This window comes from Psammomys obesus, unplaced genomic scaffold, assembly GCF_907164565.1.
Source record: "Psammomys obesus unplaced genomic scaffold, mPsaObe1.curated_primary_1811, whole genome shotgun sequence".
Taxonomy (NCBI): domain Eukaryota; kingdom Metazoa; phylum Chordata; class Mammalia; order Rodentia; family Muridae; genus Psammomys; species Psammomys obesus.
Window position 1 is genome coordinate 8,871,596 of NW_026585797.1, and position 25,440 is coordinate 8,897,035.

The following is a 25,440-nucleotide window of genomic DNA, read 5'->3' on the forward strand; positions in this document are numbered from 1 at the left end:
ATAACTAGACAAATTTTTTGGCATTTAATCAGATAGCAGTACATATCTTCAAACTGCTTGAGACTTGTCATACAAGTTATAGGGTTTACTAAAAAGAAAACTTTCAGAATCATTCATGTCAGCAATAATCCCCCTTAACAAATTCCAGAAAACAAATACATGAGCAAAATACGTAATGTGTTGTCTGTCTGTCTGTCTGCTTGCTTGCTTGCTTGCCTGCCTGCCTTCCCACCTATCTATTTCTAGCAGTTATTGTGGTTTGAATGAGAACAGCCCACATAGGCTCATATAGTTAAGTGCTTGGTCCCTAGTTGGTGGAACTGTTTGGGGAAATTAGAAGATGTGGCCTGTTGGAGGAAGTGTGTCACCATAGGGTGGGCATTGAGGTTTCAAGGGCCACACCAAGCCCAGTCTCTCTCTATCTATTTCCAACTTGAGGGGAAGATGTAAGCTCTCATCCACTGCTTCAGCACCATGCCTGCATGCCTGCCTGCTGTTATGTTCCTCACCATAATGGCCATGGACACACCCTCTAAAACTGTAAGCAAGCTCCCAATTAAATGCTTCCTTTATAAATTGCTTTGGTCATGGTGTCTCTTCATGGTTCATGACAACAGAACAATAACAAAGAGAGCAGGTTATTTCTAAAAGGCTATACGTAGTTTAAAAACAACCAACCAACCCCAGGAAGACAGTAACTGTGCTCAGAGCCTTCAGTGTTACACTCTTCCCAGCACTCACCAACCTCTATAATACAAATAATGCATCTCTAAACAAAATGAAAACTTGAGTTAAACAATGGCTTATCTAGAAGACTCCATAAAATCTATTTAACATTATGTTCCCTGAAACAACAGATCTTACTTCAACAAGATAATCAACAATGTTGAATAAATTATAATTTCAAAGAAGGTAACTTGTACAAATTTTTCAAAATGTTTTTGTCCCCACTTTTTTTCTAAAAGATTTTCTTCCTGCTTATGTGTGTCTTTGTATGTCAGTGTGAGTGTGCATATTAGTGCTGGCACACCTGAGCACAACTGCACTGAAGCAGGAGTTAGCCCTGAGCTGGATGTTGGCAATCATAAGCTGCCCAGCACTGGTACCAGGTCCCAAACTATTCTCTCCTAAAAGAGCAAGAGCTCTGAAACAGTAAGCCACACCTCTGAGCCTTCAACACATGTTCTTAACTGGAAATTCTCAGGCCATAAATTTGCAAAATGTAATTTCTATTTTCTTGTTGACAGGAAGAAGGGCAGAGTAAATCCTCACAACTTTTATCAAGGCATTTCTCTAACTTTGCTTCTTGCCACCACCTCTACTGCAGCCTGCCAGTACTCAAACAAAGCACTTGAGAGTTGTAGGCCATCAGAGGGTCAAGTTCCCCATTCACAACTGCAAGGGGTCTTCAAATCAGATAGCAGAATCTCCCCCTCTGAACACACACAAATATTCTCAATAAAACACTTCTAAGCCAAACTCAAGAACAAATCAAAAAGACCATACCACCTAATCAAATGGGCTTCATCAAAGAAAAGTAGGGATGGGTCAACATATAAAAGTAAGTAAATATAACCCACTACAGAAACAGACTCAAAGACAAACCACATTAGATGCAGATAAGGCCTCTGACAAAATCCAACATCCCTTCATGAAAATAGGCCTGGAAAGGCTAGTGATATAGGGGACATATCTTGAGATAATAAAGGTAACATACAACAAGCTCATACCCAACATCATGCTAAAAGGAGAAAAACTCAACTCAGATCAAATCAGGAATAAAACTAGGATGTTTACTCTCTGTGTACCTGTTTAATGCAGTGCTTGGATTCTTAGAGAAAATGACAAGTGAAGGTGACGAAGGGGTTATAAACAGAAAATGAGAAAGTGAAAATATTGTTATTGATGATATGATTCCACACATATAAGACCCTAAGAACCCCACCAGGAAATTGCAGCAGCTGATGAACACAACAGATGCTGTCAATAAAAAGGCCGGGTATGGGTCACCTCTTTTTCAGTTGTTGGTCGGTGGGGTCCTATAGATCCCTACCACACATTACAGACTACCGTCCCAGAACCTGAAGCCCAACTGCTGAAGACACTAAGTACTACTAGGGCATAGAGGAGTCAGCTGGTACAGACCTGGAAGCTTTGTCCCTACTAGATAGCTTTTACAGGACTGAAAGAAAGGCTCTACGCATGCTACCAGGGGAGAAAATCATCAACAATCTCACCCAAATGTGAACCCTTCACTTTGGGAGCCAGGCCAACGCAAGGCTTTCTCAGAAGCTCTGATAAAAGGACAAAAGGGGACACTACTTCTGTGCCCTTGCCCAGGGACAGAATTAGCAAGGTCCAGTCTACAGCTTGGGTAAGGGCCTTGAGGGAGTTAGTTTATTGAAACCTCGCTTCTTTCCCCCAACCCCTGCCACCCAAAGAAACTGGAGTTAATGGGACCAGGGCTGCTGAGTGCTCAGCTTGTGATGCATTTGAGACCCTGTCTTCACTTGAGTCACTACTTGAATCAACTTCCTGCTAACTTCATCCCACTGTATGAAAGCATTCTGATGACTCTGTCCCATTTTCCCTATAGTGTATATAAGATGCTGTATTTCCTAATAAACTTGCTTGGCATAAAACATAAAACATAGCTGATACATGGGTCTCCTGGCCCCAACTTTCCTGTCTTTACTGTTTCTGATCTCCTGGTCTCCTCTTCAGGAACCTGTCACTGAGGAACTACCAAATGGTCCAGGTCACCTTCAAGATACAATAATGGTTGGGCTGGCAAGTCATTCTCATGCTCTGTCCCTCTAGTGTGCTAGGATCACAGGTGTGTACCACCATGCCTTGCCTATGTCATTTTTTGTTTTTACAGGTCCGGGTCACCATCAAGGCACAGTAATAACTGGCCTGGTAAGACATTCTCACTGGTGCAAGAGTAGCGCAGGAGTAACCATGTTCTGATTGACTGAGTCATCCTTCAACCCTCCTCAAAGAAGCTCTTTTGGAGGAGAAGGTGATTAACAAAAAGACATATAGTCAACAGGCAGAGAATTAGCCTGTGGAGCGCATAGTTCTAAATGGACATTTGTATCATATGGCCTTCACCCAAGGTTCAGAAAGCATTGCAGAAAAGTGGAAAGTTTTTAAGAGCCAGAGGGAGAGATGCCTGTGCTGAAATAGTATTAGTCAGACAAAGCAGCGGAGTTACACACATGAACTCAAGAGAGGATGTCACTGCATGCAGACAATTTTCACAAGAGCTAGCCAAAATACCAGCATAGAGAGAAGTGAGGCTTACGAAGCTCTGCCTTTAACTGAGGAGCTATTGCTGGCCACTGGGACAAGAGTCAGATTTCTCCAAGGATGGGGACCTGAGAGAGTACTTGTGTTCTGGTAGATAGTCCACATCCATGAGCATACTGACACAACTAAATAGACTCAGTAGGTATGAGTGAGAAAGAGAAAGAAAGCCAAAGCAGAAGAGAATAAAAGTCAATTCATTGCAAATATAGTTGAGGAGGAAAGAGTGGGAGCCAGGGGAAGACCTGGAGGGGAGGACACAGTGAGTAGATTTGACCTAAACATACATGCAGGAACAGATAGTAGATAAAATATTAAATGATAGGGTGCAATGGCAGTTGGTCTATGGAACTATAAGCACCATTCAAAGAAGCCTGCTACTGAAGCTGATCCTGAAATCAGCAGTATGGCATCAGTGGGAAGGTAGGATTTATTAGTAAAAATTTAACTTTATTCGTGATTGCTCTGCTCTACTCTCAGACAGGGTCAGTACTGGAATACAAACTGGCCTGGAGCTCACTACATAAATTAGGCTGTCTCTTTGAGTTCTTAGTTCTCCTGTCTGTCCTTTGAGAGATCATAGGTGTGTGCCACCAGGCTTTGCCTAGGTCATGGTATTTTTTACTTTTACTATGCATGTATGGGTATTCTGCCTGCTTGTTTGTCTGTGCAGCATACATGTGCAATGCTCACAAAGGTCAGAACATGGAGAAGCCTACGCACAGCCTTCACCCCCCTGACCAGTGTTCTCTGCATGTTACCAGTGGAGAAAGGTCCAGCTACAGACTCTGCAATCTACAGTATTAACCTGCCGGCATGATATCCTGCTGCAATAGTGGCACACAGGTGAGAGTAACCAACCACTATCCAATTGGATTTAAGGCCCACTCTCTCAGATGGAACCTGTGCTGGACACTGCTTCAGTGGCCACGATTCCAAAAAAAGATAGGAAAACCAAATACTATTGTTCTGCTAAAGGAACACAGCAATAAAATGACCCCTAATTAGTGCCTTGTTCACTCATCATCAACTACCTCTGGTAGTTAGATGAGACCCAGGCCCAAAAATGGGCAGTGTTAAGACAGAGAGATCTTTTTGGAACACTCAATTCTAAATGGAATGTCTTCAAACTATTCCTATCATGGCTCAGGGAACTATACAGAAGGGGCGGCAGAAAGACTCTAAGGGCCAGAGGAGATTGAGGACACCAAGAAAACAATGTCTTCCTGACACAAGACTGACACATGTATCTCAGAGACTGTAGAGTACACAGGGCTGCACAGGTTCAAGCCAGGCAGGTTCCCAGTGCTCAGAGCTGGAAGTCACAAGAGCCATTAAGTTTCTAACCCTAATTAAGAAGCTATGTTCAAGTAGTACCCATAGGCAGAAGAAAACTTAGTTTTCTCCAATGGAGTCTCACTGGGCATATTAACCACACTTAAGGGCAGGCCCCAGCAGTAAATGGCCACCAAAAAAAATGAACTCAATGGTATTTCTGCAGACTTTTTGCCTCATATTGCTGCGTTTATGCATTTTTTGTCTTATTGGTCTTTTGCAGGTATATTTTGGTGTTCAATTTTGTGATTTTATGGGTTTTGCTGTGTGTATGTGTGTGTTGTGCTTTTTATTTGTTTTCATTTATTCTGGTTTCCATGTTAACCTGAAAAAAAAAACCGTATTTAATGAGATAGTTTTGTATTTTTCTGAAATACAAATATTTCCTATAAATTAGATATTAGTGATGCATATTTTCAAAAATTATAACCTGTAATCTGGAAACAACTTAAATACAATATAGCTAAATCCTTCCCTCCGCAATCAATATTAACAGAGTATCTGAAATTGAGATTTCAAATGCAAGAAATAAAATAAGCAGCACAGATAAATTTCACTGAAGATACAATTTTTTTAAAAAGGTAGAAAAAAAATTTAGGTCCATGAACACACTGTTATTTTATTACTGAATTCAAATTTCATTACTCTAAAATAACACATAAAGAATGAATAAAACAAAGATAGCTCTCCTCAGAAAACATATAACAATGTACCAGCTAGAGCTGTTTCCTTTAATCTACAGATACATGAATATATAATGAACTTTTATTGGTTTACAAAGTATGTAAGTCAAAACACAGTTCTTTTCATTTTTAAGAGCAAAATATTTTTCACTAGTCTCAATATAAAAACTAATTTAAGAGGCAGGAGAGATGGCTCAGTGGTTAAGAGCACTGTCTGCTCTTCCAGAGTTCCTGAGTTCAATTCCCAGCAACCACATGGTGGTTCACAACCATCTTTACTGGGATCTGGTGCCTTCTTCTGGCTGGCAGGTGTGCATGCAGATAGAGCACTCATATATAAAATAAATCTTAAACGATTACCTGAAAATATTTTTAAAAATTTGAAACTATGTACAGGTGTGTGCGAAGAAACAGATGCATACATACCAAGAATAAGAGCAGCAGTAGGAATTTCTCTGAGTTTCATGTGACATCCCCAGTTTTTTGAATGTTTCTGGAATTCAGAATGGGACTTCTGTAGAAAGTCAACTAGGCTATCAAACAGATTTTCACTTAATTTCTCCTGTAATTGCTGCAAAGAAAACAAAACCTCATGAATTATTAGTAGTCGTACTTCTTTTCTTTCTTGGTGTAGGGAAGTCTCAATTTTTTTTTCCATTGAACATTCAGTAATTTCAGTTGATAAAGCGGCAGTAGATTAACAGAGCAGGAACCCTACAGCTACATCAACACACAATACACAGCACAAAATATATTCAGAAAGAAGAGAAGGGCAAGATGGCTGAAACTTAAACTGCATTTGATATGCAGAAAAAACTATCGCAGAAGGAGAAAGACAAACACGGTATATACTCACTTATATAGACCTATAAGATATGATAAACAAAATGGAATCTACACACCTAAAAAAGATAATCAAGAGAGCGGACATGGGGTAAGATTATCAATCTTCGTTTAGAAAGACAGATGGGATGCGCATTGAACATATGACAGGAGTCTACTGAGTGCATTTGTAAGACTCTAACTAGCAGTGTTTTCAAAGCAAAGACTCATGACCAAACCTTTGGCAGAGTACAGGGAATCATAAGAAAGAAGGGGAGTTAGTCTGATGAGGAAAGGATAGGAGCTCCACAAGGACCAAATATATCTGGGCACAGGGTCTTTTGTGAGACTGACATGCAACCAAGGACCATGTATGAATGTAACCTAGAACCTCTACTCAGATGTAGCCTGTGGTAGCTCAGTAACCAATAGGTTTCCCATAGTGAGGGGAACGAGGACTATTTCTAACAGGAACTCAATGACTGGCTCTTTGGCCTCCCCACCCCCCAAGGGAGGAGCAGTCCTGTTGGGCCACAGAGGAGAGCTTTGCAGCCAGTCCTGAAGATACCTGATAAAACAGGATCAGATGAATGGGGAGGAGGTCCCCCCCATCAGTGGACTTGGCAAGGGGCACGGTGGGGATGAGGGAGGGAGGGAGGGACTGGGAGGGAATGAGGGATCGGGACATGGCTGGGATACAGAGTTAATAAAATGTAACTGATAAGAAAAAAATAAAATTCAAAAAAGAAAAAACTGTTGGGGGGGACAGGTTGAAGTTTGGGAAGTAAAGTGGGGAATAGGGATGGCAAGTTACAGAAGTGTGAAAGTAAATCCGATGGTCATCGTGCAGATGAAGTCTCCCAGACAACAATCACTACAAGGCCAGTGTGGTGATCTCTGCCAGGGTCAGGAAGTAAACCCTTAGGTTTTTCTTCTTGGACATAATCTTTCCTTAGACAAGAGGATATTGGATAAACAAGCCTCTTCATGAACCTGTTTTATGTTGATAAATGTAAATTTCATCTTACAAACGATGGCTTCTCGGAGCATTCCTGTTTCTGTAACTTCTCAGAATAGCCATTTGGAAATATGCTGAATTACAGGCAGGGTCTGGAGACATGGCTTGGTAATCTAAGATCATATACTGCTCTTGTAGAGGACCCGATTCAGGCCTCAGCACCCACATGGTAGCTCACAACTGTCTCTAACCCCGGCTCCTGGGGTCTGACACATTTAGCCTCTTCAATATACCTACACACGTGCGTGCATACCTACACACAGGCAGACATGTAGACATAATTAAAAAAATAAAAAATAATGCTAAAGAGAGAAGTATATTTTGGGGTATCCTACTTTGACCCTTGCCGGTTTTAGAAAGAGAAGTATTACAGATTCATTTGAGGATTATATATGAAATAAATAACAGGTAAATTAAATTTAAAAAAGAAAAGCTTTTCCTTAAATTTCTGGAGATTAGTTAGGTCTTTGGATTACTCCATTTAAGTCTCTCTCATTTACTCGTTCCATCCCACTCATTAATTATTTTGTGGCCATGAAAGACAGCCTTTCCTCTAAAAAGGTGAAGAGACAAATGTGGAACCATCTACTTTACGCTGAAGAGGCGACTCACTTGAACCAGGGCACAATCAGATGATGCAGAGGGTGACAAGAAGCAAAGGTAAATAAGAAGAATGACAAGCTGTAGAAACAAAGAAAAAAGAAAGCACCAAACATCTGGAGGACCCCTCTACAGCTAAGTATGAAATGATCCAACGTAAGAGGAAAACAGGCTGCATGAACAGGTAAGGTTCTAGACCATGAAACAAATACCATGAATTAAAAGGATTTGGATGTTATACTGTAAAGAGGACCCCCACAGAGCTATAAGGAGTGACAGATAGAGCAACACACAATGCACAGCACAAAATGTACGGAGAGGAAAGAGAAGGAGGACCTATAATACATTAATACACAGTAAGCAGACAAAATGTACTGAGGGAATAGAAGGGGAAAACACACACGTTAACACACAATGAACGAGCACACAATGTACTGAGAGGAAACAGGTATACCTTACACCTCTGGAGATTACTGCTTTGGATTAATTTGCACCACTGTGAAAGTCAGAGGATAAAGGAGGTGGTACTGGTAAGGGACTATATGAAACCCATCCCAAAGTTTGGGCGAGCTGAATTTACATAAAAGGGGGAATGTTTCTAATATAACTCAGAAGCCAACACAGCTAGTGGAAGGCTAGAAGACTGTGATGTCAGGAACACAGGTCACGGGATATCACGACAATCTAGCCTAAGAAATGAAAACAGGAGCTTTTGAGGTTTGTCAGCAGTCCCAACAGACAACTGCAGCTCTGTTCCCAGGGGGTGGTTTACAATGACCTTGTGAACTGCAACTCCAGTGAATTCAATGCTCTCTCCTGGCCTCTGAAGACACTTGTCCTCCTGTGCACTCACATACACAAATAATTAAAAATAAAATAAATCTTAAGACAAAAAGAAAACCTAGAAGACAGCCTAAGTTGGAGACCATAATCTCAAGTTTATCTCCAAGAACTACATGGAAAACCTCAATGAGAAAGTGACGTGTAAAGTAATAAAGACAGGTTCGGGAAAGGAGGCGAGCTGGGAGAATGGCTCGGTGTAAATGGCAAATGTAAATGTTGTGCAAGCATAAGGACCTGAATCACCCACATAAAAGCTGTGTGTAACTCTCATTCAAAGCCAAAGCACTAGCAGTGTACTGCTTAAGCAAAAGAAGCTGTTGTCACCGGAGTTCTTGCTATACTCAAGACAGTCACAACCAGAACTCCAGAACACGTAGTAAGCTCTAGGCCAGCCTGAGACAGTGCTCAAACTGTCTCAGGAAGAAACCAAAACAAACAAAGCCCAAATTTAGGAAAGGCTTCACTTCAGACTTGTGCAACTTCTTAACTGAATTTAAGAGTGTCACCCCAGTAAAGTTCTTTGCCTCACAACTATCATGTTCCAGTAATGAAGGCTATGCTTAACAATTAGAACATGACACCTCATTTTCTTTAAGGTATACAGATTGTGTTTGAACGTTATTTCTCGTTTTCTGTGTATACTAACTCAGCATTAGAGATATGGGAAGTAACAAATACAAGGTTTATAGTATTGTATTACAGAAATATAAAAAGGAAATTATTCACCTCTGTTTCAGATTTCATCCGTTGCCACAGCAAGTGATATGTTTCAAATCGAAGTTTACTGTCCTCAGACTCAAGTTTCTCATGATTAAAATAGTCCTCTTAAAAAAACGAAAAGAAAGGAAAAAAAAGAAACCGCAGAAAGTCAATTTATTTTTGATACAAAATTAAGAGACTGAATTACAGAGACATACAGCATGGGGCGGGGATGTCAAAACATTGTCTATACATCAAAAAAACCACTTATCTATGTATACATTTGGAGAAAAATAATGTACTTTATTTTTTGTAGCTAATTTTATGACTCATTTTTACCATATTAAAAAGGATATATTTTAATTTTTAAAATTAAAAATGTAAAAATTCTATTCCTTACTAATGAATCTCTAAGCTTTTATTTACTGAGTTTTCAGGTCAAGGTAGAAACACACATTAATGTTTTCATCACATCTTCATCTTCTTTACCTTTTATTACTTTCAACTCTTCTATTCAGTAATTTTTTATTCTGTTTTTATACCATTGACATAGTTTAGTCCAGTCTTTAATGTGCATTTTTATTTTTTTATAATTCACTTTTATTAAAAATATTCATGCATTTCCAAGAAAGACAAGAGAGAGTGTTGAATCCTCTTGCCTGGAGCTAACAACAGATGCTTGCTGGCTGCCCTGTGGGTGCTGGGAATCAACCCCAGTCCCTCTAGAAAAACAGCCAGTGTTCGTAATAACTGAGTCATCTCTGTCCTAATGAGTATTATTGTATATCCTTTTTCTATTTTTGTTTTTTTAAGTTTTTCAATACAGAGTTTCTCTGTGTAATAGAATCATGGCTGTCCTGGCACTCCCTCTGTAGACCTGGCTGGCCCAAAACTCACAGAGATCTGCCTGCCTGTTACTGCTGAGTACTGAAATTAAAGGTGTGCACCGCCATGGCCAGCTTATTTTATAGTCATTCTTATTTTATAATCTTTTAAAAGTGTTTTCTCCAGTTGTTTGAAAATATTTTTATTGCAATGGTCTTGAAAAATTTTAAACCATGTTTATCAAGAAATATATTATTTTGAAAATCTAACAAATATATACCCAGCAGATATAAAAATAAAAGTCCTTCCCATAAAAAAAACTTTTATTTTTATTCTATAGCAGCATATATTTCTATTTCACAGACCACTAAAGTAATTTCATAACTTGGAAGGGGTTATGACCTCCAATTTAAAAAATCAGAAATTTACTCATTTATTGACTACTTTGCCATTCCTCCCATTGACCTGTGATGCTTTTAGTTAAACATCATTTTTTGAACTTTTATATTTTGTTCTACTGTTCAATTCTATTTCTATAACAATTTTTCTCCTACTACCATCAAACAATTTTGTTATTTGAGTAAAACAAAAACATGGGGCTGGAGAGGTGGCCTCCCAGTGAAAACACTTGCTTCTCTTGGGTTTGATTCTCAGAATCCACATAATGGTTCAACTATCTGCAGCCACACTCCCTGGGAAACTATTCTTTGGCCTCAGCATTAGGCACCAGCCATGTAATGGATGCACGTACACACAGGCAAAAATACATAAATAAAAATTAAAAATACTAAGGAAAAAAAGCCACATTATGAAATTAATAGTGATTGTGGCATGTCTCAAAAATAACCAACACTAGTTTACTAACTGGATAAAACTGATCCGGAAAAAATGAAAAAAAAAATATCTTTAAAATGGATTTGAAAATCCATATCCAAGCCAAAGATGAATGCAAACCCAGCATCCAGCAAAAGTATCCCAAGTCAGACTATAGTTTAGGCACTAAATTACTAGCTATATTTACTTGAAAATCATATTTTAAAACATTAGTGGCCTGTTACACACTCAAACATTTTATGTTCCTTGCAATTTCCTACTTTCCTCCCCATTCATACTTCCTTCAATCAAGTATTTTGTGTTCCTTAGTTTTCTGTTTACTTCAACATTTCTTCCTCTGTGACAGAGCTGCAGATGGAAGCTTCCTCTCACCTCAGCTTCTACTTGAGTGTGTGTGTGAGCAGCCCTAGCACTGCAGCCACCAGTCTTTCTTCTTAGACTCTTTTCCCAGTTTGACCAACTGTTTTGTTAGATGTGCAGGCTTCCATGATACACTTGCAAGTGGGAGAATTTACCAGTTTTTGCTTAGGGTTATACCTAAATCATTTCTAGTCAGGGGACCTATTACAAACCAAACCCCTCCTTCTCTTATCAATCTTCTTCAAGTATGAAAGTCAGGGAAGGTAACTGCTAAAAAGTGTAATTTATTTTCCTCAACTCCACCCCTTACAATCAGTCAGTACCTTAAACATTTTCGTACTGTAACAATACCTGTTAGTCTTAGGCCAGCACAATGAAAGAAAAATTAAAAAATCTAAAACAAAGCTCAAATTATACTGCTACACACATGAAATGCGAATATTACAAACTGTAAATAATGTCATGTTATTACTGAAATCCAACATAAAAAGTTCTATGCAAACATCTGCCTCACATTAAAAGGTATCATAAACAATGATTAGACCATAGGGTCTAAACTCACAAAGGATGGGTTCAAATCCCAGCTAGATGATGTTACATTATAATACTGGGCCAGTTCTATTGTCTTGGTATCCTCATATGTGTTAATGAGGATAATATTACACCCCTCAATGTTTGCGGAGGAAATTAAACAAACTAAAATACTTAGAACAGTCCACCACACAATAAATGCTTTAATATACTACCAAATGTATCTGTTATAATTACAATGCTGGCAGTTTCAGAGGATACTGCCTGGTATGTGTCTTTCTTATATAATGAAGGAATAAACCCTTAATTTTCTTTAAGCTGTTTCTGGTAAACTCAATCCCCTCCAACATTAAAGATTGCTCATGATGACTTAAGTTTAAGAAGATCTAGGGGAAGAAATCAACAAATTAGATATTAACATCCTTTACCTATTGGCACAGAGATCTTTCTTTTTTTGAAGTCTGGCTTAAACACAAAACAACCCTATTTAAAAAAGAAAGAGGGGAGGGAGAAATAAAGCATAAAGTTAAATTAGGCAAAGAGCAGACAAATCTAATTACTGAAATGCTTTATGAATAAACAAATTCTTTATAAGGTTAAGTTGGGGTGTGAGATACTTCTTTCAATTTCTAAGAAATCATATCACTTTTCTTTGGAATACAGAAGGGAAATTTTTTTGAACAATTATCCATTTCCTTCTACTCAGTCCCATAAGTTGTTCTCGTCTTTAGGACTGTTCTAAGATGCAGACAAATTTTTTAAAGTTCAAGTTTCATAAAACTTAGAAGGGAAATAACACTAATACTGTACATTAAAATAAAAATTAAGTTAAAACACCCATTACAAAAGATTTTTGTTTAATTAACTTTAAGCATCTACAACCAGGATGTAAGAAGATAATTTTGACTCTTTTTTCATTTGACATGTTTTCTCAATTAAAAAACTCCTTTCCTTTTATCCATTTCAGCTTGGCTTAAAACTCATTGCTGGTATCTGTAATCCAGCTGAGGAAAATGAGCTGTCCTGATTGAGGCTAGCCCACAGGGCTGGAGCTAACTGTATAAAGCAGGCTAGCCTCAATCAGGACAGCTCACTTTCCTCAGCTGGATTACAGATACCAGCAAGGTTTAGACATTTGTAATCTGAGTACCTGTGGAAACAAAAGAATCAAGAGTTCAAAATCAGCCAGGCATGGTCATGCATGCTTGTCTGTAATCCCAGCACTCAGGGAGGAAGGGGCAGGTGGATCTCCCTGAAGAGAAACTCAGTCTTGAAAAACAAAAAACAAACCAGAGATTTCAAAGTCATCATCCCTTACATGCCTTTACAGCCAGCTTAGGCATGCAGCCCAATCAAATCAAACAAACCAGGCCTTCATTCTCTTGCGGAAGACCCTACTGGATCTTCTCACCAGAAATGCTTCTCCTGAGATCTTATTACTCAAACATCTTTGCTTTGTCCCCTGATAAATTGTGAGAGTATTTACAGTACGGATGTATTTTCTAACTGACTTCTCAATGTTTATGACAGTACTAGCAAACACATTAGAAGATCAGTACACAGAATGAGTAGAAACTTGTTAAGTAATTTTCCTGGCAATTTTCTAGCTACAATAAGTTTCCTACTATTGCATCTGACTACTGAAACTTAGCTCCTACATTTCTAGTTGTGGTGTTTTCTGCCAAAATGAAAGTTACATTTCATGGATATTCTATTAAGGTTTCCATTACATAGAAAATGAAGATCACAGACTATTGTTAGACAGCTTTGCAAACTATAAAGTGGCCATTTGGACTTCATGTTCCAAATTAAACTGTACCTTATATTCTTTTATTTGCCACTAGTAAAGCTATGTGAATTACTTGTAGATATTTTTAAGAAGTGCATGGTATCCTGACAAGCCTATTACTGCATCCTTTCCATATAGACCTGTTGCAGCCAAACATAAAAAGTTCTAGGATAGTGATATAATGAATACTAGCCCAAGGAAATGAATATAAGCAATGAACATTAATATAAATATATGAGTATTAATATGGTTAACCACATTAGACTAGGCCATCAGTCAAAAACTATGATGAAAAATACCTGTGAAGTTTAAGAAGAAAAATAAAAGGTTTGTGAGTTCCTGACAATTTTTCTTAAAATTTCTTGTTTATATAAGATTTATTTCATAATCATTTATCAACAGATATTTCTGTTATAAGGCAAAAAATTGCTTTCTGAAAAGATACCTTCTGTATGTTTTGCAGAAGTAATGTGTTCCTGGAAAAAAAAATTGTAATTTTCCGGAGGTTTTGTCTAAGGCTGGGGGTGCAGCTAGCAGTAGAGCACTTGTTGAGTGTGCACAAAGCCTACAGTGTTATACCCAGCACCAGAAGAGAAAAAGAAATGGGGTCTATGCAACAAACAGGACTAGGAGTTAGGGCACTTAATACACCTGGAACTTTGTAGCCAAGGAAAATAAAAATAGATGTAGACCTAACAGAAATCCTAGTTCAGTTAAATCTGCTTTTCTAGCATCAGCTAGTCAGTCCTTTAAAAGCTTTAACTAGGACTTGGGTGTGGTGGTGCAGCGCTTGGTAGTCATAGGCAGGCAGGTGAATTCAAGGCCAGGCTGGTTCTACACAGACAGCTGCAAATCAATAAAAGTCAAAAAGAGAGACGTGTCTCCAAATATACAAATTAAACCATAGTGGTTTTTTCTCTTTGAAATGCAGTCTATGAGAGTATCGTTTGTCATAGACCCTTTTAAACAAAATTAAATATTTGATACATTGTTTCCTTTCATCGTTACCACACTTCTTAACTATCAGTCAGGGACATACTGTTTGTAAAGAGTCTCCATTGTGGTTGAACTGTGATAATTGCTTTAACTGTAGTAATTCGGTTTTTTGAACTAAAGTAACTTGCTTCTATATTCCTGTCTTCACTGTTCCATCTACTCTCAGAAATGCTCAGGTAGAAAAGCGTTTATCTATCACTTAAAACTCATGAGCGGAGCGATCCCTGGTTACCTCCAGCAATCTAATGTACTGTGGGTCAAAAATGAGAACATTTCCGTCTCCTCCAGCGCACACATTCTGTGGAAACTTGGACGGGGTTCACTCGGACGCATCGTGGGCCAGAAATCTCCTCACCACCTCTGCCATGCTGCTGCCTGCCTATGATGTTAATATTACCTCTATGATTCTCTTATAAAAAGGGCAATTCAGCCAGGCAGTGGTGGTACACTTAGCAGGCAGAGGCAGGTGAATCTCTGGGGCCAGCCTGGTCTACAGTGAGTTCCAGGACAGCCAGGGCTACACAGAGAAACCCTATTTCAGGGGAGGGGGGGAAGACAATCCAGTTGTCCCCCTTGACATAGCAGCATAGTTCAGTATGACTTTCTTTAACATAATCGTCAAAAAGCCGCAGTGTTTGGTGTCCTTGAAGTATGGCTGGTGCTGATGGTAAACCTAATTTCAAGCTATCTTAATTCAAACACAACTAGCCACAGACGGCTACAGGTCCACACAGGCCTCGGGTTCCTCCTCTTAGCCATCCAGGTAGTCCACGATCCCCCAAACAGACATCTGAATAATTACATCTTTGTTCTCGCTTTTCCTAAAGCCCCTCTCTCCACTCTCCGGTTACACAGATTTTTCGGTTTAATGCGCCATTTTACTTGTACCTTCTAAGGCAAAGAGCATGGAACTTGCTAACGCTTTATTTCCCGCCAAGATTCTTATTTTTCAGATCTTAGCCAAACTGTCACTGTCTCCAAGAGCTTCGCTGGTCTCCTAGCAATTTTGGTCAGTCTTTCCCCTTGCTAATACTTAGGCAACTCAAGTCTGTATTAATATTTATTAGTATTAGTTAATTAAGTTAACTCGTCCTTATTAATATTGCTGAGTACCGAAAGCTAGTTTGTTAACGTCTACATTTCGGTAACTACATGCAGTGTGTACTTATTGGGGGAAAAGCGGGAAGAGCGGAAGAACGCCGCAAATTCTTGAGGCAGCCGTCCTGCACCCTAGGCGCCACGGCCTAGTTGCCCAAAGCAAAGTTGACCTCGAACCCGGAACCGGGCAAGTCGCCTCGTTCTGCTCTTCCCGGAGCCGTAGCCGATGCCCATCAAACCTCAGCCTCGCCGGGCTTGCCAGAGGGCCGTCGGGGCGAGCGCCACCCCTACGTACCTTGGACACGGAGGAGGTGGCCATAGTCCGCGGCTCGTGCGCCTGCGCACTGCGCGCTTCCGTGCGCCCTTGCGGAAGCAGAGGCGACTTCCGGCGCGGGGGCGGGGCGCGCAGAGGGCAGCATGGCGTGTGGCTTCCGTAGGTCGATCGCCTGCCAGGTACTGTGGCGAGCCGCCAGCCCGCGGGAGCCAGGGCCGGAGGGCGCAGCCTAGGCCGGCCCTGCCAGCTTCCTGAGCTGCGAAGGCGAGCGGAGCGGGAAGGCTGAGTTGTTTTAGGCAGTTCTGGAAAATGGTGCATTTGCTTCTTAGGCACTACTATAGGAATTAAGCTCTGACTTATACCGATGACCTTAATGTATAATCGTGTATGTCTGTGTTTGTATGTTTCTTCATGAGAAGAGGCTGGAGGTTGGGTGTGTTTCCCTTAGTCACTATCCGCCTTTTCTTTTTCTTTTATTTATTTGCATTTTAGTTTTTGATTTTTATCACTTAACTATGATTTACTCAGTTTGTATCCCGGCTGTGGTCCCTCCCTCTACTCCGCCTTCTCCCCCTAAGCCCCTCCCCTAGTCCACTGATAGGGCAGGTCCTCCTCCCCCCTTCTATATGACCCTAACCTATCAGCTTTCATCAGCACTGTCTGCATAGTCTTCCTCTGTGGCCTGGCCAGGCTGCACCCCCCCAGGGGGAGGTGATCCTAGAGCCACTGAGTTCATGTCAAAGAAAACCCCTGTTTCCCTTACTAGGGACTCCACTTGGATACTGAGTCTATGGGCTACATCTGAACAGGGGTTTTAGGGCCTCTCCATGCATTGTCCTTAGTTGGGGTATCAGTCTCTGCAGGGGTCCCAAGGCTCTTTTTTTTTTTTTTTTTTTTTTTTTTTTTTTTGTCTCTGTTGGTCTCTCTGGAGCTCCTGTCCCGTCCAGGTCTTTCTGTCTTCCCCCTTTCATAAAATTCCATGCCCTCTGCCCCGCCTTGTTTTCTGAGGCAGGTTTTCTCCCTCAACCTGGAGTTTAGCTAGGTTGCCTAGCCAAGGAGCTCCCGGATATAATGGTGCTTCTGGTGTTAGCGGAGTTCGTTACACGGAGGCAGGCGAAGAATTGACTGGGACAGCAGACCAAAGTACACGAAATACAGAAGACTACGAGGCAGAAAATGAAACAGTGTTCTTGTTAAGGCCTCCAGAATGGGAGTTGGGGAGTCTGTGCCTGGGTCCTGGCAGTTGCCTCAAGGTTTCACTAATGGATGTGCATGTCCTTCTGTCACTCCAGGGAGATGATCACAGGCTAAAATGCACTGCTTGCTAAATTAGGGAAGTGTTCATGTTTGAAGCCCTTTTCTGTATCTTTTTTTATGACTTTTTATTATTTTTATTAATTATTTGTTAATTTATTAATAAATAAAGTTTATTAAGTTTATTCCCTTTGTATCCCACCTGTAGATCCTTCCCTATTCCCCTCCCAATCCCACCCACCCTCCCTCTCTCTTCTCACCCATCTGATCCTAGTCTATCAGGCCTCCCTCCCAATCCCACCCACCCTCCCTCTCTCTTCTCACCCATCTGATCCTAGTCTATCAGGCCTCATCAGGAGTTGTTGCATTGTCTTCCTCTGTGGCCTGGTACTTTCCCTGAGAGGGAGGTGATCAAAGAACAGGCTAATCAGTTTATGTCAAAGACAGTCCCTGTTCCCATTACTAGGGAACCTACTTGGACACTGAGCTGCCATGGTCTGTATCTGTGCAGGGGTTCTAGGTTATCTCCATGCATGGTCCTTGGTTGGAGTATCAGTCTCACAAAAGATCCCTGTGCCCATATTTTTCAGTTCCATTGCTCTCCTTGTGGAGCTCCTGTCCCCTCCAGGTCTTTCTATCTCCCCCTTCTTTCATAAGATTCCCTGCACTCTGCTCAAAGTTTGGCTATGAGTCTGACCATCTGCTTTGATACTCTGCAGGGTCGAGTCTTTCAGAGGCCCTTTGTGGTAGGCTCCTGTCCTGTTCCCTGTTTTCCCCCTCTTCTGATGTCCATCCTGTTTGCCTTTCTGAATGAGGATTGAGCATCTCACCCAGAGTCCTCTTTCTGGTGGACTTTAGGTGTACAGATTTTAGTATGTTATCCTATATTATATGTCTAGTATCCACTTAGAAGTTAGTATATACCATGTGTGTCTTTCTGCTTCTGGGATACCTCACTCAGATTGATCTTTTCTAGGTCCCACCTGCAAATTTCATGGTTTCCTTGTTTTTAATTGCTGAGTAGTATTCCATTGTGTAAATGTACCACAATTTCTGTATCCATTCCTCAGTTGAGGGACATCTGGGTTGTTTCCAGCTTCTGGCTATTACAAATAAAGCTGCTATGAACATGGTTGAGGAAATGTCATTACTGTATACTTGAGCATATTTTAGATATATGCCTAGGAGTGCTATAGCTGGATCTCGAGGTAGCACTATTCCTAATTTTCTGAGAAAGTGCCAGATTGATTTCCAAAGTGGTTGTATAAGTTTACATTCCCATCAGCAATGGAGGAGGATTCCCCTTTCTCCATATACTCCCCAGCATGTGTTGTCATTTGAGTTTTTGATCTTAGCCATTCTGATGGGTGTAAGGTGAAATTTCAGGTCATTTTAATTTGCATTTCCCTGATGACTAAGGATGTTGAGCATTTCTTTAAGTGTTTCTCTGCCATTTGATATTCCTCTGTTGAGAAGTCTCTGTTTAGCTCTGTATCCCATTTTTTAATTGGATTACTTGATTTTCTTGCTGTTTAAATACTTGAGTTCTTTATATATTCTGGATATTAGCCCTCTGTCAGATACAAGGGGTGGTGAAAATCTTTTTCCAATCTGTATGCTGTCGTTTTGTTCTAGCGATAGTATCCTTTGCTTTATAGGAGCTTTTCAGTTTCGTGAGGTCCTATTTATTGCATTTTGCTCTTAGAGCCTGTGCTGTTTATGTTCTGTTTAGGAAGTTGTCTCCTGTGCCAATGAGTTCAAGGCTCTTTCCCACTTTTTTTTCTGGGAGGTTTACTGTGTCTGGTTTTATGTTGAAGTCTTTGATCCATTTGGACTTTAGTTTTGTGCAGGATGATAAATATGTATCTAATATAAATAATAGTAATAATTGATTGAAAGACACACGGTCCTGCTTGCTACTCTGTAATTTAACCATTATATGATTTAACCCCTGGCAACCACAAATCCTTACATCAGTCTGTGTTTTTTGTTTTCTATAATATCTGATAAATTGTCTCATATGATACCTTCTTTATATGGGTTTTGCTTAGTGTGATATATTTGAAGTTCATTTATGTTAAATGTCTTAATGGCATGCCTTTATTGCTGGTAATATTCCACTCACTCTTGAATAGATATATCGACAGTTTTAACCATTTTTTCTTTTTAGCTTTCCAGAGTATTGGATCTTCCACCAGAAAGCTTGATCAAGTCAATATCTGCAGTTCCAGTTTCAAAAAAAGAGTTAAGTATACTTGCAGTATTCTGAAATTGTTGGATTTGTTGGCACCCCAATTTTACTTAAGTCTTCAATTTACAGAATAGTCCTTAAAGTTATGATTCGTTATATTCAACTTCGTCCTATTTTTGGTATTCTGTTGTGGGTGAAATATTCTTTTTTTAATTATTTTCATGTTTGTTTATGCTAGCAATAATTATGTCAGACTTTAGGAAGGAGATTGTAATTTAACTGTTTAACAGTAAAGAAATGAAAATGTGGTTATAATCTCAGCTTCTGGAGAAATTAAAGCTTGCATAATCATATGACGCTTGGGTGCTATTGTACCATACTTACTTGACACTTTGGTTGTCTTGTTTTTGTTTGTGATTAACTTGGAGACTCTCAGGTGATAGAGAACTATTGTTTAGGACTGTAGAAGATCAGTAATGCTCTTTTAGGTACAGAGAAAAAATATCTTTTTCTTTATTAGTTTGGTTATCCCAGTTGTTTATTAACAAATCAGCACTTGGATAAAATGTGGTCTACCCATGTAATAACCCTGGACTGCAAGGTTAATAATGTTCAAAGAAAAGAAACTCTATACTAAACATAATTATTTTTCATATTATCTCTGGAACAACACATTAATAACTTCTTATAAAGCCTTTTAACAGGGATTCAGGGTTAAGGAGTATTTACAGTATACAGAGGGTGTATGGAGGATAAATGAATAGAGCACAGGACTGTATGCAAGAGGCCTTGAGCTTATAAAGATTGTAGATCTCGAAGATACCCTTCAGTCAGTCACCAAAGGATGGCTGCACTGTAATTATCAGTTAGTTAATAATCTTTTCACATCATAAAACTCTTAGCTCTAAGGTTTTCAAAGATGGAATATAGGATTCTCAATATCACTATATCCTATGTTCCCTTAATTTTATTAGAACTTCCATGTGAGAAGAGTAGTCCTCTTTATGATAAGGAAAAGAAATAAATAGAAAGAGAAGGCACAGACTAGAGACCACTGATAAACTTACTAATTTTAACTTTGAAAGAACTTGAAGTAGGGCTTGAGGTGGTGGCGCAAACCCTTAATCTCAGCACTCTGAAGTTGGGCAGAATTATCTAGTCAGTTCAAGGCCAGGCTGGCCTACATAGTGAATTCCAGGATAGGCAGGGTTATGTGGAATCCTGTCTCAAAAAAATAAAAAGGAAAGAAAGAGAAGGAAGGAAGGAAAGAAAGAGCTACTTTAAAGAAATTTGTATCCTAGTCACCAACCATCATCCCTGCTTGGGGCCAATGACGCCATTTGATAATGCTGGTAACTACTAGATTTGAATGCTCTTATATCTTTTTAAACGTTTGTTTTCACCCTCTTACAGTTTTAAAGCAAAAAAGTGACAAGGAATGTAGTTAGAAAAATCAGGACACTTTCCCCTTGATTTTGAAATCATCCATACAAGATAGTTATTGACAACCATGCTGATTATGTCTATTTAAAGTTTTAAGTCTTTTTTTATTGATGGCCAGACCAATAATTGCTTCATGACTCTAGAAAGTCTCTTGGTGTCCAAGCTCAAAGCTACAGCATTTTTAAAAACAAAAGCATAATTACATCAGTGCTCAAGGTTTGTGTGTGTGTGTGTGTGTGTGTGTGTGTGTGTGTGTGTGTGTGTGTTCGTTCGTTCGTGTTGGCAGGCGTGCATCTATAGCTAGTAACATCTGATGCCTATACAAGACCCAAATGATACATGGTATGTTTGAACTGTGTCCAAGATCATGGACAGTCCAAGAAGTGGTACCAATGTGACTGTGGCTGTTGTGGGTAGAAGGCTGAGAAGTGACCAGGTAGTCAGAAACTACCATTAGGACAGGATGGTGAACGTTAGCCATTTCAATGTCATTGTTTTATTTATGTTTTATTTTATAATGTCCTACTGTTAATGGACACTTTGATTATTTTCAGTTTTATAATATTTTTACAGTTCATACAGAAGAATCGTCTCTAAATACACAAAACAAAAGTTGTTTGTGGTTGTATGATTAAAAGCTCCCTAAGAGGAGAAATAAATGAAGTCATTGTTCTCCATTATTTGACTGTCCTGCACTAGCTTTGTAGACCAGGCTGGCCTCAAAGTCACAGCGATCTGCTTGACTCTGCTCCCCAGAGTGCTGGGATTACAGGCGTGTGCCACCGTGCCCAGCTAATTTTTAAAAAACTGTCTTTAGCAACTTCTGACTCTTACTCTGACTCTTTCTGTAAGCCATGCCTGTAAGACTGTGGACATATTAAGTCTCTTATAAAGAATCCTACCTCTATATCAAGAAACTATAATTTATAATTTAGTCTTTGATATATCCACTTCCTTATCGCAATAATAGTAGAGCTCATTGCTTTTAGTTTTACTTTTTTTTTTTACTCTTAAAAATCTTTGGTGGGCGTGGCGGCACACACCTATAATCCCAGCACTTCAGGAAGCAGAGGTAGGTAGATCTCTGTGAGAGATAGGCCAGCCTGGTCTGCAAAGTGAGTCCAGGACAGCTGAGGCCACACAGAGAAACCCTGTCTCAAAAAACTAAAAGAAAAAAGAAAAAAAAAATCGTTTGTTGTTTCAGTCCTAATTTGTGTTTTATTCCTGTTTGTTAAACTAATTTCTTTAGTTTCCCATAGATTGGTTCAAATACTTAACTAAATTATCAAAGTCCTTTGGTAAGGAAGAATACAATAAGTACATTGAAACCTTAAATGAATTTCTACAGTTAAATTTTACTTCAGAAAATGTACCCAGTAAAGAATAATCTTAGAAAAAAAACAAAGGCACAATTTACCAACCATTTTAGTGTATAAAGGAAAAAGAGAAAACGTTCTCAAGACACTAGTGTTGATGATATTTGATATTTTATTTGTCATCGTATCTGTAACTAACATAACCAAGGTGTCATTTCTCAATAACCCTATAAAGTAGATACCATTGTTATCATTTTATTGAGGTACCAAGAAATAGAGCAATGTTCAGAATTGCACAGACATTGTTAGGTGAACTTGGATTTGTGATTACATCTCAAACATCAGTAAATAGATTTCTTGCTAAATTGCTAGGTAATGAATTAAGACCCAGGAAATTGCTGGGCATGGCAGTGCATGCCTATAATCCCAGAACTCCAGAGGCAGGAGGCCTATCTCTGAGTTCAAGGCCAGCCTGGTCTACAGAGTGAGTCCCAGGACAGCCAGGGCTACACAGAGAAACTGTGTCTTGAAACCCTGCGCCCTCCCCCCCCAAAAAAAGACCCAGGAAATTTCACTGTTTTTTTTCTTTATTTTTAATTAATTTTTTTATTTTATTTTTTATTATTTTTTATATTATAATTTAATTCAGTATTTCTCCTTCCCTTTTCTTCTTTAAAATCCTCCCATGAGTCCCTTTTTGTTTTCCTTCAATTTCATGCCTCCCCTTTTTTTACTCTTGTATGGCATAAAAATAAGTGTGGGTATATATATATATTCCTAGATATAACCTGTTTAATGGTATAATGCTACCTGTATGTGTGGCTTTGGACTGTTTTGCACTGGACAACCAATCCGTGCGCTCTTCCCTAGGGAAGGCCACCTCTCCTGCTCCCAGCTTTCCTCAGCTGCCTACAGTTCTTTGTATAGGTTGAGGCCTCATGGGCTTCTCTCTGTCCAGTTTGTCATGTCCATGGGCGTCCTCCTTATTCATCCCATGTTCACTCAGTCATATTGGTGAGGCTTTCTGTGAGTAGCTTCTGACATTACTAGGAGACACAATCTCACAGCAAACTCCTTGACCCTCTGTCTCTTATAGTCTTTTTGCCACGTCTTCTGCAATGTTCCCTGAGCTTTAGGTACAGGAGTGTTTTGTAGATGTGTCCATTGGGACTACATATAATATGTTTTGATCATATTCTTTTTCCTACCCAATACTTCCCAGATCCTTTCCCATACTGATACTTGCCCAACTTTATTTTCTTTCCCTATCTCTCTAAAGATCAAAATCAAAACAAACAGAAAACCAATAAGACAAAATACCAAAAGGAAACAAAAAGCTCACAAAAACCTCAGAGTCTGTTTTGTGTTGGCCAGCTACTGGGCTCCTACTCTGCATTGTCATGATGTATCCAATGGCACTCCATTGGTGAAAACTGTATTTCTTGTCCCTTTCCCAGCAGGTATCAGTTCCATACAGCTTCTCGTTAGCATTGGTATTAAGTTTTGTAATGTGATGTTGACCAGCTGTCCAGGAATTTCTAGGTATTCCTGAGTGAACCCCTTGTGCCCCTCCCGTGCATATTCTTGTAACTGAATGACACATGGGCTAGACAGTGCTCGGACTTGCCTCACTCTCTTTCCCAGTTCTCTGTTGGACATCAGAAGATGTCAGTATATGTAGTTGTGTGGTTATTTGTAATTAAAAGTGCCGTGTGGTGTGACTTGAATTGTCACACCTACAGAAGCATCTGTAGAGACAATATATGAGCCACTCTCGATGTGGTAGCCATCCAAACTATCAAGAATTGTCACACCTACAGAAACATCTGTACAGACTCTATGACGAGCCACTCTCGATGTGGTAACCATCCAAAGTATCAGATCTCTTTTCCAAAGTCAAGTCTTTTTTTCCTTGTTAGAGTAGGAGAAGAAGCTTCACAGTAGATGTCAAAAGTCTTGGGCCTTTCTGATGTGTTTATTAGTTGTTTTTAACTTGCCAGGTATCTCTAGCTATTCCAGAGATGTAGAACCACACTTAGGTAATATGCAAGAATTTATGAAATAACCAAAATTTTAGAAGTTATAAGTAAATAAAATATTTTGTATTTCTTGGCTTTTAACATTGAAGGTATTCATAGAGTCCACAGTGATTCTGTTTGTTAGACAAATAATGTTACTATAATAACTCCTCTCCATTTCAATGTTTGTCTTTAGAGAAGTGGCAGATTTTCAGCTATCTGTGGATTTCTTGCTAGAAGACAACAATCACAAATCCAAACCAGCTCCTCAAGATGAAGCCAAGAGACTGGCAGAGAAGGTACTGCAGCTCTAAACTGCAATAAAGAAGAGTAGAGCTGTAATGAACTATACTGTTTCTTTGTTCACGGTATCTTGTAAAATGTTTCAGTTCATTTTAGCTGTATGTTATGATGTTTTAGTGGTTTTCAAACTAGTTGTAAAATACACCGGTTGTTGTAGTTTACTTTCTGTTGCTGTGCTACAAATGATCAGAAATGACTTGGAGAGGAAAGAGTTTATTTGCCTAGTTAACAGCTCATCAGTCAGGAAAGTCAAGACAGGAGCCTACGCCCTTCCACATCAGCCTTCAGTCAAGAAAATTTCTCACTTCCATAGTCTGGGACAGTCTGAGCCATCTGATTGAGACAAGTCTTCAGCAAGGTCCTTTCTAGTGACTGGGTTTATGTCAGGTGACAATGGAAGCTAGTTAGCACACCTCATTACTAGCACTAGTTAGTTGGTATTTGTTTTGTTTTATCAGCCACAGGACTGAAGTATTAATTAAATTTATAGATTGAAACTGTGGAGTGGAGACAGGGTTTCTCTGTGTAGTCCTGGCTGTCCTGGAATTTACTCTGTAGATGAGGATGGCCTCAAATGCAGAGGTCTTACCCACCCCCGGATAGCTGTTTGAATCCAGGAAAACAAACTTGATATATTAGAGCAGTAGCTTACAATTTTTTAAAATAAGTTTCTGAGAAGAGCATTAAAAAAATGAGAGGAAATACGTTGTATGGAATGATTACAGAAGCTGTAGTTAGATGATTTAGTAAACGTTCTGTAGTGCTTACTCCTTTCTCATTAAGTTGAGTAGATTGCATGAATGACCAAATCAAAATTGGTAGCTTCAGGCCCTCACATAAAGAATGCTGGAATTTTTTTTTTTTTTTTTTTTTTTTTTTTTTTTTTTTTTTTTTTTTTT

The 25,440-nt window shown here is 39.4% G+C and overlaps 2 protein-coding genes across 5 annotated transcripts in view; one reads left to right on the forward strand and one right to left on the reverse strand.

The window, feature by feature from the left end:
- Orc3 (origin recognition complex subunit 3) overlaps window positions 1-16,078 on the reverse strand; it is a 60,287-nt gene extending 44,209 nt beyond the window's left edge. For all 3 annotated transcript variants that reach the window (XM_055599272.1, XM_055599271.1, XM_055599270.1), the window contains exons 1-4: window positions 16,038-16,078; window positions 12,288-12,342; window positions 9,337-9,434; window positions 5,754-5,898 (exon numbers count right to left, since the gene is read on the reverse strand). In XM_055599272.1, coding sequence (XP_055455247.1) covers window positions 5,754-5,898; window positions 9,337-9,434; window positions 12,288-12,342; window positions 16,038-16,061 — 322 coding nt within the window. In that variant the 5' untranslated portion in view covers window positions 16,062-16,078. The remainder of the gene's footprint in view (window positions 1-5,753; window positions 5,899-9,336; window positions 9,435-12,287; window positions 12,343-16,037) is intronic.
- Window positions 16,079-16,138: 60 nt separating this feature from the next.
- The window catches only part of Rars2 (arginyl-tRNA synthetase 2, mitochondrial), a 68,932-nt gene continuing 59,630 nt past the window's right edge, over window positions 16,139-25,440 (forward strand). For both annotated transcript variants that reach the window (XM_055599275.1, XM_055599276.1), the window contains exons 1-3: window positions 16,139-16,195; window positions 19,441-19,514; window positions 24,435-24,537. In XM_055599275.1, the coding sequence (XP_055455250.1) occupies window positions 16,160-16,195; window positions 19,441-19,514; window positions 24,435-24,537 (213 nt within the window). In that variant the 5' untranslated portion in view covers window positions 16,139-16,159. The remainder of the gene's footprint in view (window positions 16,196-19,440; window positions 19,515-24,434; window positions 24,538-25,440) is intronic.